The 15,666-nt window shown below is 40.0% G+C and overlaps 2 protein-coding genes across 3 annotated transcripts in view; both read left to right on the top strand.

Annotated features, from left to right (window-relative positions):
• NLRX1 (NLR family member X1) overlaps window positions 1-15,666 on the top strand; it is a 307,093-nt gene that overhangs the window by 53,775 nt on the left and 237,652 nt on the right. The gene's annotated exons all lie outside the window — the stretch shown is intronic.
• Window positions 1-15,666, top strand: part of CBL (Cbl proto-oncogene) — a 47,997-nt gene that overhangs the window by 3,574 nt on the left and 28,757 nt on the right. The window contains exon 2 of the mRNA XM_079954669.1: window positions 7,183-7,430. Coding sequence (XP_079810795.1) covers window positions 7,183-7,430 — 248 coding nt within the window. The remainder of the gene's footprint in view (window positions 1-7,182; window positions 7,431-15,666) is intronic.

Here is a 15,666-nt window from a genome sequence, read left to right as displayed (position 1 = left end):
GGATCTCAAGATGCAATCTATGGCTGCTGTACCAGTAGCAGTCCCACTGCGTTCAGCATGCCTAAAACTGCTGTCTTGATTTAACTCAGCAGCTTATGGGAAAAGAAGAGTTGCACACCCCAGTTCCTGTCCCCGTCCCCCTGCCGGAGATCAAGCAGTGATCTTGGCACCCAATGCAGAGAGGCAAAACTGATTTGCAAAGTCTACAATTGAGTTTTAAGGAAATTTCTTCCTTTACAGAATGTGTGACACTATCAGCTGCTTATGATTTGCCTAAGTGTTGAAATCTGGGAGTTAACTGACCTACACTGCTAACAGATTTTGAGCAATGATTCTCTGATGCAGGAATTCTGCCTTCTAATGAAGGTAAAGGTGAAATGAACTGGTCCAGTAACATATTGATGAAAACTTCAAATGATGCCTTTTGGTGAATGTAAACTGACTACCTAAATGTATCAGTACTTTGAACCAGTTGTATTTTAATATATATACAGTGGTACTTTGGGTTAAGTACTTAATTCGTTCCGGAGGTCCTGAAACTGTTCTTAACCTGAAGCACCACTTTAGTTAATGGGGCCTCCTGCTGCTGCTGCGCCGCCGGAGCGCGATTTCTGTTCTCATCCTGAAGCAAAGTTCTTAACCCGAGGTACTATTTCTGGGTTAGTGGAGTCTGCAGCCTGAAGCGTATGTAACCCAAGGTGCCACTGTATATTGTTTTATTCCTTTCTAACCATTTGTATATTGCATATTATTAGTAGGAGTATTTTGGTATATATTAATGTAAATACATATTTTGGTCAACATTGTTCCTCAATACTGTGTTAGTGTGTATATTATTATTATTATTTATTTGGTTGATATGATTGTCAAAACAGTAATAAATGATGACCTAGCTGCTTATAGAGAATCCTGATCACCTTGTGACAGATGCTTAAAATTAATTCCTCTCAAACACTGTAATCTAGTTGAGAAAAAAAATATATAAGTAGTAGCCTATAACTTTAGCTGCCCATTACAGTTGTAGAGAAGGGATACATGCTATATTCATTTCTGCATAAGTAAATACAGTTTTCTGATGGAAATCTTAATGCTTACCTAGACTAAAGAAGAGGAATTTGTTCAGCAGTGATAGTCACCACAGCTGCTTTGCATTGCTTAATAAAAAATGGGAAGTGTGACTGGCAGATTGACAATTCCCTTTTTGCTAGTTGAGTTTTTCCATCAAGCTGGGGTGACCAAGAGATATTGATGGTTAACCCTAGGTATGGCACAGAGCTGACATGTTTCAGAATGTTATTCATAAGCACATGCGTTGGAGAAATGTAGCTTGCAGACTCTAGGATTCCCCTAGGAAGAAAACTTCAAAAGGGGGAACAGTGAGATGAAGGCTATGTTTATGCCATAAATTAGCCGTAATCTGATTTTGATCCAGTTCAGCTGTTGTGGCTTCCTCATGGAAACTTGGGAAATGTAGTTCTGGAAGGCGGAAAGGATAATTCTGTTAGAAGTTCCTAGTCTTTTCCCATAACATCTGTTCTGAAGATTCCTTATGAGAAGTCCTGACATGTGCTGGGCTCTGACCAGCCCACATATTAAACATCAAGAGGCTAGGAGAATGCTTGAACTTCCTACTTGTATTTGTACTTGTATGCAGTGGGTTTGTCTTCCAACCCATCACTCATTCAAGTCATTTTCAGTATGCTTGTGTTTCTCTTTCCTACAATTTGTTTGAGTTTAGAGTACTGAGGACTGTTGATGTTATACTCTCTTTCTTTTCTCTATTGCTTTCATTGGAAGTTTAGCTCGAAGGATGTTGCAGTCCTACTTCCTGTCCTTTACTTTGATCTGCTTACCTCCAAACCTGCTGTAGATGTTGCTGGTGACAGCTGAGCTTTCAGTCTCTGTTTTGCCCTAGTTAATCTTGAGCTTAATTTGGTGGAGGGTGGGTTCTTGCCTGTAATTTGTATACAAACCCTTTTATAATTAATTTTACAATCCATTTCACAGGCTCAGTGGAATGGCAAGCTTGTTAAGTTGTCTTTTTTAAAAAAATCCTAAGGCTACAATGTGAATCATATGTGCTAGGGACAAAGTATCCATTGGACTTCAAGTACTGTAAATATGTTTAAGATGAGGTACAAGTATTTTAACACCATTGTATATTGTGTGATATTCTTTCTAGTACTTCAGGTTTTTACCTTCTGAAAATGTAGATGCAGATAGGCCAGTGGATTTCCACATTCTTGAATGAAAACATATTCATGTTCCATTCCTTAAATAACATCAGAGATCTGACCAAATTATGCTGATAATTGAGACAATACTTTATAGTGCACTTTAGTTACATTGCTTCTTTATGTATTAGTCTTTTTTACATGGTATTTCTTAATGTGGTCTAGCAGTTACTGATGGCAATCAACTAAAATTGTTTGCTACAGCCAGTAGTCAGTTTAAATATTAGAACATCCATGTGGAAGTAGACAAAATTTTTACCTGTATTTGTGCATCACATGGTGGCGATAACATGTTTTAGACTGCAAAGTGAGACATTTTTCTATCTTAAGAAACTCTGTAAAGTGTGAGATACACTGATATTAATGTGTATTAATGGGGAAAGCTCCTTAATCCCTCACTTCAGCCACTGTGCTTATAGTGCATTGCACATCTGTCCTGCATACTTCTATGTTGGTGAGCTTTCACTATGTTTGGGGGCAAGTACAAGAGGTGAAAGGTTTTTTAGATGTTTCCACTGTGTGTCATGCTGACATGGGTCAGGCCTCCATGTGAGGTGCAGATTCTGTCATAACTCTGAACCTCTTGATTAAATGCTTCGTTGTACTTTTCCTGCCTGAATAGTAAGCAAGTCATTATCTTTATTCTGCCTGTAGCTATCCTATATATTTTCCTAAGATAATGTCAGGGGAACTGTTTTCCTTGGCTTGATCCTGCTTGTAGTTTGCCTGCATTATGTGTGGCGATTAAAGCACATTTTTTAGAGTATAAAATGTGAACAGGAAATACATAGTTCCATATTTTGGCTGCAGGTGATATATTTTAACTTAATGATGCTGTTTATAATTAGGAGTTGAAACATAAATTACAGTAGAATAAAGCAGAAGTGTAGCACATGTTGGTATTTGGGGGAAAAACCTGTAGAAAGTCTGGGAGGTTTTGAACTGGAAAGGAGGAAAGACTACATAATAAGCTGTTGCAGAAGAATGATCTGAGCTTAGACAATGAATACTTACGTGGGTGTGCAGCAAGCATTTCCATTGGCATGTTAAATACCTTGAAGGGGGCATAATCAGGTAGTTTATTTGCTAAGAATTCAATGAAGAATAGTTACCAACAGGGAAGCAGCAAAGTGGTGTGCCTATTGTGATAAAACCTAATGGCGGGTGCCTTTTTCCTGAGCAGGAAACATTCCAAAACTGCCTGTTTTTGGTTCTGTGGAGAGTGTTTTTTAAAAAATAATAGCCAATAACTGGGAGAAAGTGTTCTAGTTACAGGTAGGTAGCCATGTTGGTCTGCCATAGTCGAAACAAAATAAAAATATTCCTTCCAGTAGCACCTTAGAGACCAACTAAGTTTGTTATTGGTATGACCAACTTAGTTGGTCTCTAAGGTGCTACTGGAAGGAATATTTTTATTTTGTTTGGGGGAAAGTGGTCCATTTTATTGCCCCTTAGACACTAACTAGTTCAATGTGGCATGGTCATTTATAGCAAAGAGGCTGATTCATTAGATGCATGTGATGCATTAGATGCATACGATTAGACCAAGAAGGCCATAGGTGAGAAAGGTATGTGAACTGAGGAACAAGAAGTTCCCTCTACCAGTGCATTTGATAGCATGAACCTATGAAAGCTCCTTCCAGATAAACAAAGTAGCTGTAAAATTTCTGTTACAATTTGCTGATATAAGATATAATGGTTTATTCTTTTCAAAATAGACCCCCAACTTTAAATTATGGTTTGTAAACAAGTTCTTGTAATTCATCTGTTTGTTGTGCCTTATTAAACATTAAATTAGCAACTTGAGGTTGTTTAGTCATGTAAAAATAAACTGGGGTGAGGTGGGGAACCCAGAGTGCCTTTCCGTTTTATGTATTTTTGCTCTGCACACTAGGCATAAAATTAGTTTCGCTGTTTCCCCTTTTTTGTTTGGTTTCCTTAAACCATTGGGTAAGAACTTGTGGGTATTTGTCTCTCTCCTTCTCTCTATCTTTGTTCATCAGACAAAAAGAGCTATGTTGTCACCCTAGGAAAGGTTTTCAGAATCTGATATTGCCTAATTTTTTAAACTTATTATTTTCAGCTGGAATCTAGCCCACTATATTTGTTACTTTTCCTTCCTGCTGAACAATTAAAAGCCTTCCTTGGACATTTGGGGGAAGGTAGGATAAATTCTCACAAATAATCATGGGAAAACCCCTTGAAATGGTCACAAAGTACTTGCCTACACCATAATTGCTTCTTTTAAATATGTTCACACTTGATGTGAAGACTTAGCAGACTATGGCCAAGGAACAAATGGCTTCAAAAGACAGCTAAGGAGCCAAAGATGGAGAATGAATGCAGTGTGTGCTAATTTGCTGGTATGCTGCTGATTTCCCAGAGCTGTGAAACATTGCATCTGGCAGTAGTTGTGTTCTGCAAGGGCACACGAAGGGAGCTAAGTTGAAGACAGGTTTTTGTTTTGTTTTGTTCAAAGGAGGATCAAGTCATACATTCTGGTCTGGTTCAGACATAATGCTGAGGCTTAGCTTAGGATTGATTGGTTGATTGATTGATTGAACAAGCTGCAGGGAATTTTGGGCTCCCCTTTGCTTTTGTCTATCTCTTCCAGCGTGGTGATGAGGAGCAGTTTGGAAGTTTTCACTTCCATTTTAGCAGTGCTTTAAAACAAAAAGAAAGAAAAAGAAAAAAAGTGTTGGTATTCAACATGAAGTTCTTGTAGTAAGTGCCATACTCAACATTTGGGGATGTGGGGCAAGTTCCTCACTTTAAATAACAGACTTCCATGCTGCACCATAAACTGATTTGGAAACTCCTCACGATTTCAGAAGCTCTTTCAGAAGAATAACTCATGAATTATAGCAGCATGGGAGTCGGGCCATGCTAAGTAGCCTCACCCCAGGATTGCACACTGTGTAGCCATGACATTCATACACATATTGAAAACATCTGCAGAGTTGAGCTTTCACACCTGCAGCTGTGTACGTAGAGCCTTTCCCATAGTCTGGAAGCCCTAATTTTTTGGGCTTGCCAATCCCATGAACCCCATGAAGGACATCACTTGTACACAGCTGTACACTCAAAGGTTCTCTCCTTGCAGGAATTTGTGCTGTTTACAGAAATTCTTGGGCAGGGAGCTACTTGGAGTGTGCAACATCAAGTGGGGAGCTAGTTGGTGTGGCTCTGCTCTCTGCTCACAGGTTGATAAAATACTTGAGTTGGTTCTTCTTTGAATGCCATTTTGCGAAAGCGTGCAGCAAGATGCTGTGCAAGAAGTCCAGAGTTCCAGTGAATGCACAGAATTTGTGCAGTTGTTGAATCCTGGTTGTAATGGTTAATGAGAAAAAAGTACCGCTATGAATTACACACATCTCATGAAGGTGAATGGTTGTTGATATGATGCACTGGTTGTGAAACAAACTGATAGAAGATGATGTGTGCCAACATTGGGCCAAGCCCATAGTTAGAGCCTGGATAGGACCCATCCATAGTAACAGGTGAAACTCTTGTCCAGAATGGTAACTGCTGTTCTTGTAAAACATCTACGATCTGCAGAGAGGAAAAGATTTACTCTTTGGGGGTATTCGTTGCTGTTGGTTGCTTGGATTACTGATCCAGTATTTTCCAAATAAAGTCTTCTGTTTGGTTGTTCCAATATATAGTAAATTCTTTAGACTTGGGGAGCTGGGCAAGTTGCTCATTTTAATACTGTACCCACTATAAAGCTATTTGCGGTACCTCAACAAAGTACTGCATTTGGGATGTGGATCAGCATAGTGTTTGTCAGTCTTCTAGAGCTGCATTTAATATGAATAATTGATCATATATTCAGGTCCATTTCCTTTCTGATAGTTTGGGTGCCAAGTGCCATCAGTGCTTATAGGCGAATCTCACATACCTTGCAGAATTTGACATAGATGGCTACTCTATGGTTGATCATCTCAACTTTTAAAATGCTCAATCAGTATAAACGTTTGGGTGTGTACCATATCAGCCACAAACCTTTTGCACAATAACATACATTGATTTGGATGCTCACTAGATTGAGCAAGTCTGCAGTGAGCAGGAGTATCATGTAGTTCTTTCATCACTATTTAAGTAGCAAACAAGAATGAGATGCCCATGATGGAGAGATAAAAGCAAAGTCTGATAGACTGCTTCAGTTTGCTCAGTAACTATTTTTATTAGGTGAGAATGAGAATGTTTATGATCAGATTGATTATTCATTTACACAGCAAAGCCTCCCTTAAGTTCCTGTGTCTGGTAGAGGATATTGATTCAGTTGAGAGATTGGTCTAGGTTGCACATATTGCTGAACCATTGTTGGCCTGTGTTCCCCACTCCAGCACAGCTGCTAGGAGATCTGAATCATTTGCTTCCATTTTCAACTAACTCCTGTCTTTGGAAGAGGATGATAGTGGAGGGGAAATCCATAAACCTCAGCCTCATGTTTTTCATGTGAAGTAGTTTATTAACTGTAGTTACCATGCTTTTATTCAGATTAATAGTAACCAAGTTGATCTTAAAGATAAAGTTAGTATTTACAATGAAAAAGAGAAATCTTAAATTTTAATCTGATATTTTAAGTTAACAACATCCATTTTTATTCACACTGAATTTCAGTAATATTGTTTTGATTGTAGCTTAAACATTCTTTTTAGATTAGCAGAAATAACATAGACCTCTTAAACCTACTTCTTGTCTCATGTTTCAGGCTCAGTATTTTGCATGGTTTGAATATAACCTCCTGTAGTGTTGCAACTTGCAAATAAAAATGAATCACATTATAGGTTGCGGCTTTCATAATGAATATTGAGTTTCTGGGAATTCAGTTAAGCATGTTGACATCTTGGTTGTAAATCCGTTTCTTGCATTTGCAAACATGATGGCACTAGTTAAGCTAGAATCTTATATTTCATTATCCTTGTTCATTCTTTATTTCTAGGTTGTGCGTTTGTGTCAGAATCCCAAGTTGGCACTAAAAAACAGTCCACCCTACATTCTAGACCTGCTTCCTGACACTTATCAGCATCTGCGAACCATCCTGTCACGCTATGAGGGGAAGATGGATACTCTAGGAGAGAATGAATACTTCAGGGTGTTCATGGAAAACCTGATGAAAAAGACAAAACAGACCATCAGCCTCTTTAAAGAAGGAAAAGAGAGAATGTATGAGGAGAATTCCCAACCTAGGTAACGTTTTGTGTTCTTAATTGCTTGTAGTATTAAAATCCAAGTGGGTCGTTGGAGAGCACTCTTGAAACTCTTCTTATTTCAGTGGTTCTTGGGTTCTTATGAACTCTTATGGTTTCTTTCAGAACATAATGTTTCTCTGGAAGTTCTTGACTGTAAGTTGGGCTTGCTATTTTGTGTGATGTCTTGTTGGTGAAATCGATGGTATAATTTCAAGTAATTATTAAGAACTGGAGGTGGAAGTAGAAAAGGTCTGGAGATGCAGTTAATATTCATGACAGATGCATGTAGCTCACAAGCCTGTTAACGCGCTGGAGAATTTATATTATATACATGGCTAATGTTTTGCTTTAGCATTCATAGTATTTTACACATAATATCAGCAAGTTTTGCAATAACCAAGTAAAGTATGTTGGTATTATCATACGAATAATATTGAGTGAAAAACAATTATACCTACTCCAAAGATACAGGGCTGCTGTTGCCCATTAGTCAATGGATCCTGATGATGAGCCTGCAAGGAGGGACTCGGGCAGATGTTAACACCTGGGCAGGTTTGTATGGGTGTAGATGATCCCTCAAATAGCCAGGTCCTAAGCCAGAATGAGAATTGTATTGCTAAGCTTAGCTATCCAACAGGTTCCTCAGCAATATTTCATGGCTAATTTTTAACAAGCTGGGGGAAAAGGGGATGGGGGTGAAAAGAGAAGTATTTAGCTTTGTGGTTTGAGACAAGGGTCTATTACAACTTGTTCAACATGGTGGATGGGTGCTCTCTAGCATGTGTGACCAACCCCAAGCTGTTTCCCAACCTTGAGATTGCAGCAACAGGAGGAGACAATCTTCATGGCGTGGAGGAACCCTGGGCTTTGTTTTGGGCACTGAGTGCTCCAGGTTGCGGGCGTGGAGCAAGGGCTTGTTTCCACATTGTTTGAAATCTGCTATTCCCCCAGCTCCAATCATGTAGCTAAAGAAGCAGGGAGGGGATTGTCCCTTACTTTATGCTTACTTTATGGTTTAGCTTTAACATTTGCGTCAAGGCCAGGACAAATCATGCTCCTTTACCAATCTCTGAAAGACATAAGCAGTGTCAAAACTATAGGAGCATCTGGAATTATGTGTGGTTCTGTTCAGGTCAGCATTTTGTTTTGTTTGTCAAACTGATAGGGTTGCATTTCCCCTTGTGTATTTGCTGAGTAGTTTTGCATGTTACGGATTGTGTAATGAACACTGACTTCAGGAGGCCGGGGGAGTGTTGGTGTGGGTGGTGTGAGCATTTACTGTACAACGTAAACTTGATTCTGTTCAAATATTATTGACAAACGAGAGCAAACCATAGTAAAGCAAGTTTGCATAGCAAAGGTAAAATGCAGAAAATATGCACTTCAGCTCTGTGCCTATGAGACCCATCATCTAATGTAAGTGTCTCAGGGAGGGTGTATGTGTCTTGTGTGTCATAATTGGAAACTTTCATTTTATTCTCTCTCCCCCCCCCCCCCCGTATTTATATGCTGCCTTTCAGGGCAAGTTCCCCATGACATAAGTAAAAAGCATTCCCTCCTCTCCCCTCTCCTCCCCTTTTGAGGAAGAAGGGCAGTCTTAGATCTGTCTTTAAGAGTTATGGGAGGTACAAGCTTCAAAAGGAGAAGAGGAGTTTGAGGTGTAGGAGCTGCCTGTCGAGGCAGATTGTGGCTAGAAAGTGTGTGGGAGGAGGAGAGTCTGTATATGTACAAAGCAATTTGGTAGGCCAAGCTGTGTTCTAAAAATTACCTCCTGACATTAGTGCATCATTAAAAACACCTTCCAGTTCCAAAGAGAAAGCTGGTAATTTTCTAGTGGATAACAGTGTGTCAAAACTTTGTGAATTATTTTTAAGATCTCTATTGAAGTTTTGTGTGTGAGAGGGAAGGAGAGATGATAGGTTAAACTCTGGATTCTAGACAGTAAAGTCAGCACTTAACTATTGCCACGGTGAAAGTTACACTTCTCATTTGTCCACTGCCCCAGAATTCACTGTTCAAAAAGCATCCGCTACTGTGGTTAAAACGGAAAACAGACTTGGGTGCTCTGCATGCTCCTATGCATGCAAGTTAATCATGTGTGTTTTTCTAGACTTGTAGCTCTTACTGTTAACTTGCTGCGATAATACTGATGTCAAGACATTCAGTGGTAATGGCAGTTGACTTGTGCTGAAATTTGATATCTTACGCACGTGCAACAGTGTGTTGCTTAGAGGCCTTTAGAGATGTCATACAAAACAATTCCAGTTTACACATCTATTTAAAGTTCACATCATTATGAGCCAATGGCTTTTATCTATTATGTAGGCATGTCACACTGGGCTAGGTGCTGTGGTCTTGGTTTCATTGAGTTTTTTACCACCTTGAACAGCACTGAGCAGATACAGTGGGAGGGCAGTGGGAGGAATCCTTTGTTGTTGCTGTATTTGTGTGTGTGATCAAATTAATACTGTGCAACGTTCACCATGTCTGCATTCTTAAGTGGTATCCTGCAACCTCAAAGCTCCCACTTCCTTACTAAGCCAAAGACTGAGAAGTGAATGGAGGGGGGCATCTAGTGTGTGTGGGATATCAGTAACCCAAGATTGACCCGGGTGTGTATGGAGCTGCCAGTTTCAGCCACAGATTATCTTCTGGAATACATTTGGATTTGTTATCTTTCATGGAAGCAGTCATATTTGAGTACTGCTTGCCTCAAAAGATGTGCTGTACATTTTAGTCCACTGTCAGCTCCAGAGTAATTGAGGTACAAAAATTCATATATAATTATCTGACTGACTGACAAAGATGAAGTCAAGGACAACATATGTGGTTTAAGTTCTGTAGCATGTTATAATATCCCTGAATTCTTAAATCAACCCTTTCCCCTTTATGGGAATTGAATGTCCTGTCCTATATAGAGAGGTTGCAGTAAAATTCTAATGGCAGCCAAGGTGTTGAGCTTGGAACATTTGTTGTCTCTCCTTGCAGCCAGACTTGTGGGGTTGCTGTCTCAGCAAGATTTTGTGTTCGTCATCAGCTCTAGGGCATAGAGGAACAAATCCATACAGGAAAAAGCTGCAGATACTTAATATCTCTTCTGTGTATAAATTGTGCGCAGCCTTACCCAGGAAGGAAACTGATACTACTAAGAGGTTTGTTTTTTGAAATGTTGATTTTTAAATCAAACTGGCTATAGTTATAAACTGCTTATAAAGCACTAAAGCCCCCAAAGTACTAAAACAAATTCTGTACTGATAATTTTGTCTCTTAAAGTGAGAAGCTGTGTTAGGAAAACACTAGAACGCATTGTTGAGGCAGCCTATCAAAGCCTGTTGTGAAAGAGTCCCCTGTCACTTCCTTCGAATGAAACTTGCACTTCAGAATGTGGAAAACTTGTGAAGCCTACTTCTGCATTTCAATTAGAGTATCTTAGAGAAAATTCAAAAGCTGCCTATAAAAAAAAAAGAGTCTTGACTGCCAGGTTGCTACATAAGAACATGAACTGCTTGCTGCCTAAAGAGACCCCATTGCCATGAAGAAAATGTGCTTAGATGTTGATCTTTAATTAGGTCCACTGGGATGGGCAAACACACCCAGGTTCCTGTAACAAATCCTGGGACCCCAAGCTTTCATTTTGAAACTTCTGAGTCCTAATGGTTTCATGGAAAGTTTGAAAATGTGGTAAAATAGCAATGCATGCAAGTAAAAAGGATCTCAAATTCAGCTCACCACAGTTTCCAATACAGTGGTGCCTCGCAAGACGAAATTAATCCGTTCCGTGAGGCTCTTCGTATAGCGGTTTTTTCGTCTTGCGAAGCAAGCCCATTGACAGCTTAGCGGATTAGCGCTATTAGCGGTTTAGCGGCTTTTAGCGGATCAGCTGATAAGCGGCTTATCAGCGGATCAGCTGATAAGCCATTTAGCGGCTTAGGAAAAGGGGGGGGGGATGGGGGAAAAACCCGCAGGAACTCGCAAGACATTTCGTCTTGCGAAGCAAGCCCATAGGGAAATTCATTTTGCGAAGCGCCTCCAAAACGGAAAACCCTTTCGTCTAGCGGGTTTTCCGTCTTGCGAGGCGTTCGTCTTGCGGGGCACCACTGTAGTCATTAAAGGGATTACTCAAAGTATGCATTTATGAGGGTAACAACTTCTAGTCTATGGTACAGTCCTTGGTGCTGAACATGTCTACCTTCATCTACATTAGTGCTAGTGGTGGAAGCCACTTTCCCCTTTCCATTTTCCCCTTTCCATTTTCCCCCACAGGAATCCCATATCAAGGTAATTATAATGTTTATATAACAAGTGTGAATATACTAATCTCAATCCAGAAGCTGCTTTCCCCTGCATAACTAGGTTTGGATATGTGAGAATATGAATAAAAGAGCCTCAAATTCTGGTTTGCATCTGTTATCAGAACCTCATCTCAATGAATTAACAATTTCAGGTTTTGCAGTGCTGTTTATTTTGATGTTTCCTCATTAAAATAATCTCCACAGAAATCTCATTTTACACTTAATGCTTCATGCATTTCCAAACAGTTTCAAATGATTAGAAAACCCATAATCTTATTTTGCTTTGCTGGAACTATAATTTAATATAGATTGTAGCCTTGTATATTAAATCTTGGTGTCTGATAGAAAGGCACTAAGATGTGGCGTTGAAAGATTGCACAATTGCTTTATGTCAGACCAGTGAACTTGAAACAGGATCCAAATGTAACTAGGCAAATTCCAGCATGCTTTGTGTGTGGTAAATAGCTGCAGCTCTCATCCAATTACAGAACTCATAATCAGTTATACAACTAATATGATTATGATGATTATTCATTAATTGGCATTAGTGACCAGGAAACTGAGCGATAGATCAGGAAAGGTCCTGGTTTGAATGTAGTTTCTGCCATGAACTGATGTGATGCCCTTAGGGCAAGCCACTCTCTCTCAGCCTTGCTCCTCCCCATTTGTAACGTAGGGGATAATAATATTGATTAACTTTACTAAGTTGTTGTAAGGACTCTATTACTGCAATACATTGTATGTGGGCTTGCCTTTAAAAACGGTCTGGAAACTACAGTAGGTCCAAAACAGGGCCACAAGATTAATAATTGGGCTGGGTGTTTCAACCATATTATGCAAGTGCTTTGTTTTCTGTGCTGGCTCCCATTCTGGCACTTAGTTTTAAAACTCTAGTCTTAATCTTTCAAGTGCTTAACACACAGGTGAGGAAACTTTGACCCTCTAGGTGTTGTTGGACTACAACTCCCATCATCCCTGGCCATGGAACTTGTGGGAGTTGGAGTCAAGCAACATCAGGAGGGTTAATGGTTCCCTACCTCTGTCTTAATGGCTTGAGACCAGGTTACATAAAAAAGATACTTTCTATCCTTTCTAACTGAACTTTAAGGTCCCATTTAGAGGACCTGCTCGTGGTGCCCCACCCAGGGAAATGAAGTGAATGTCTACTAGGGATAGTTTTTGGTAGTGGGATCTTAGCTTTGGAATAGCTGCTCCAAAGAGGCTTACCTAGTACCTTTCTATGTTTTTTCTAGTGCCAGCTTCTTATTTCTTAAAAATTAGAAAAATAAAATAAAATATTTGCAGTTGAACCACTGAAGGGATCCACAAAGACTTTTAAGGTAAAATTGTTAGAGGCTGTGTCCAGCTCAACTGTTGATTTTTTCTGATAGTGGGTTTACAGCATCTAATTATGTCGACTTCCTGTTTCATGCTGGTTCCTTGGCGAATCAGTCTGCAGAATCAATGCAATGCTAGCTGACTGGCTGCAGACTGGCATGATGGACATGTAATTTGATGGCTCTAAAATCTGTCTGGATGAGTCTCCTACTAAGCAAAAGACAGTGGGCACTTCATTTTGTATATCAGTTTGCCCTGCAGTTCTCTGGAAGGTGACTTATGCTTCTATCAGTGAGAGTGAAGTGGAATTTCAATCGCTTCCTGTGTTGAAAGTTTACTTGAAAGTAGTTCCGTTGTATATCTATTTTTAAAAACTGATTACTCTGTGAAAGGCTCTGAAGCTGCACAAATCTTATAAATGTTGACATAGGATGTTTAAGCATGACTATTCAGCACTTATTTGCAAGGGTCAGAGTAAAAACTGATAGCAGCAGGGGAGTTGTTGCTTACATGGAATATCGTCCTGTTACAGGGACTCGGTGCAATCATTCATCGGCCTCAATGGGGTCTGACATGTTAGATCAGAGGTGGAAAACACATGGCCTACATGCAACATTTGGGCTCTTTCGTGAGGCCAGAGATATTCTTTTAGTGCTTCCCCCTGCCCCAAAGCTCCGTACATTTGTTTGAACATGAGCTTTAATGACTTTAGAGAGAAGAAAATGGCAAAGACACAGTTGCAGCAGTGGCTCAGGATAAAAAGAAAATAAGAAGCTCCAACTAATTGCTTTTCATTTACATTTTTGTAAGTTAGGTCTGTAACTTAACCCATCCCACTTAGGGTTGGTATCCGAAGCACTGCCATGCCACCTCTTCCCCTCAAAGGAGAATAAAATGTATGAGCTTGTAACAAGAGGACGTGGTTCCTACAGAATGTTTGGCCTAAGCCCTTCAGGGCTTTATGGGTTAGTACAAGAATCTTAAAATGCTGTTTTTAATATTCGGTTGGGAGCTGCCCAGAGTGGCTGGGGAAACCCAGCCAGATGGGCGGGGGATAGATAATACATTATTATTATTATTATTATTATTATTATTATTATTATTATTATTATTAAATGTGCCCAGAGAAAAGAGAGTGAATAGAGACATCAGAGCAGTGTGCTTTGGTGGTGGTCCATTTCTTTGGGGAGATGGGTTGCTGCCTTCTGTATCAGAAGAAGCATGTGAAGTTTTTTCCAGAGCAGCCCCATATAGAGTGCATTTCCTGCACAACCCCCCATGTGCATGTGCATGCAGTCACTTTTGGCTCTGAGTTTTGATACTCATCTGCTCCTGTGTTAGAGTAGAATCAGTACAGTGATACTTCGGTTTTCAAACGTCTCCAATGACGAACATTTTGGTTTTCTCAGAAGTAAATGCTTCGGTTTTCAAATACGCCTTGGAAGTCGAACATGCCATGCATCTTCCACTGAGTGCAAGATCCTGAGGCCTAGCTGTCAGCCATTGAGTTTTCGGTTTTCGAACGTTTCAGAACTCAAACGGTCTTCCAGAACGGATTACGTTCGAAAACCGAGGTATCAATGTACTCAGAAATTACTGCAACCTTCTAGTGCAAAAACAAGCAAACACAACACCCACTAAAGGTCTGGGGACTAAGGGCGTCTCTGAAGTGAAATACTAGCCTTGTTTTACAGAACAGCTGAAACTAAGCCTATTCTGTTTCTTGATGAGTGTGTGGCATTTGTTAGGGAAGTCTCCAGTGAACATTTGGGAGCAAAGCTCGCTGAATTGACTCTTGAAATGCTTCTTTGTCATGAGACCTAATATCCATATAATCTAATTTTTCTGCATAGACGAGTTTTCTTTCCAAAGGCAGACCTAAACCCTTGGACCATGTTTACTGTACCAGTCTGTCTTTAAGCTACTGATGCAGTGAGAATAAGCACATGACATTGTGAGGAAACATCACATGTTAGCACTATTTACAGCACCCAGAGAAGTATAAGGGTGCTTTCTAAGTGTAACTGTTCTTACCTTGAGGTGCATGCTTCTCTTTATCCAAAGTTATAAATATGTAGCATTATTTGTGCATTGTGTTTTTTAAGTGCTTGAGAATGCAATATTTGGCTTCCATTTCTTCTCCCTGCAACTAAAGGTGTGTTTTTTGTTGTTGTTGTTAGATTCAGCCAGAAGTAGTTATGATGGGAAAAACACAGAGGTGGGAATTGGGAGGACTATGATAGTTAACTTGACTGATTCTGGACAACCAGTCTGCAGTTCTGGACTCCTCATTTCTATACAGCTATGGCTACACTGCCTTGTCTTAGTATAATTATCAACCTCTTTGCTTTCATTGATTCTAGTAGGCCTGAGATGTGCACTTTGAGAGACTCCAAACCTTCCTAGTAAGATGTAAAATATGTCATTGCCCTCTTTTGGGAAAAGTTGGTTTTAGCAAAGTGGGCTGCCAGAAAAGGGGGAGGAGAGTCCAACCACCAACATTGAGAGTCCAACCAAACCAGCTCCCCCAGCCCCCCACCATCGCAGCCAGTCAGGCCTTCCCCATGAAGTTTTGTAGCAGCCCTCCAGTTCCTCGTGCCTCAG

Source organism: Podarcis cretensis, assembly GCF_951804945.1.
Source record: "Podarcis cretensis genome assembly, chromosome: 15".
In the NCBI taxonomy this organism is placed as follows: Eukaryota; Metazoa; Chordata; class Lepidosauria; order Squamata; family Lacertidae; genus Podarcis; species Podarcis cretensis.
The sequence above is the reverse complement of the archived record's forward strand: the minus strand, read 5'-3'. Positions and strand labels throughout refer to the sequence as shown.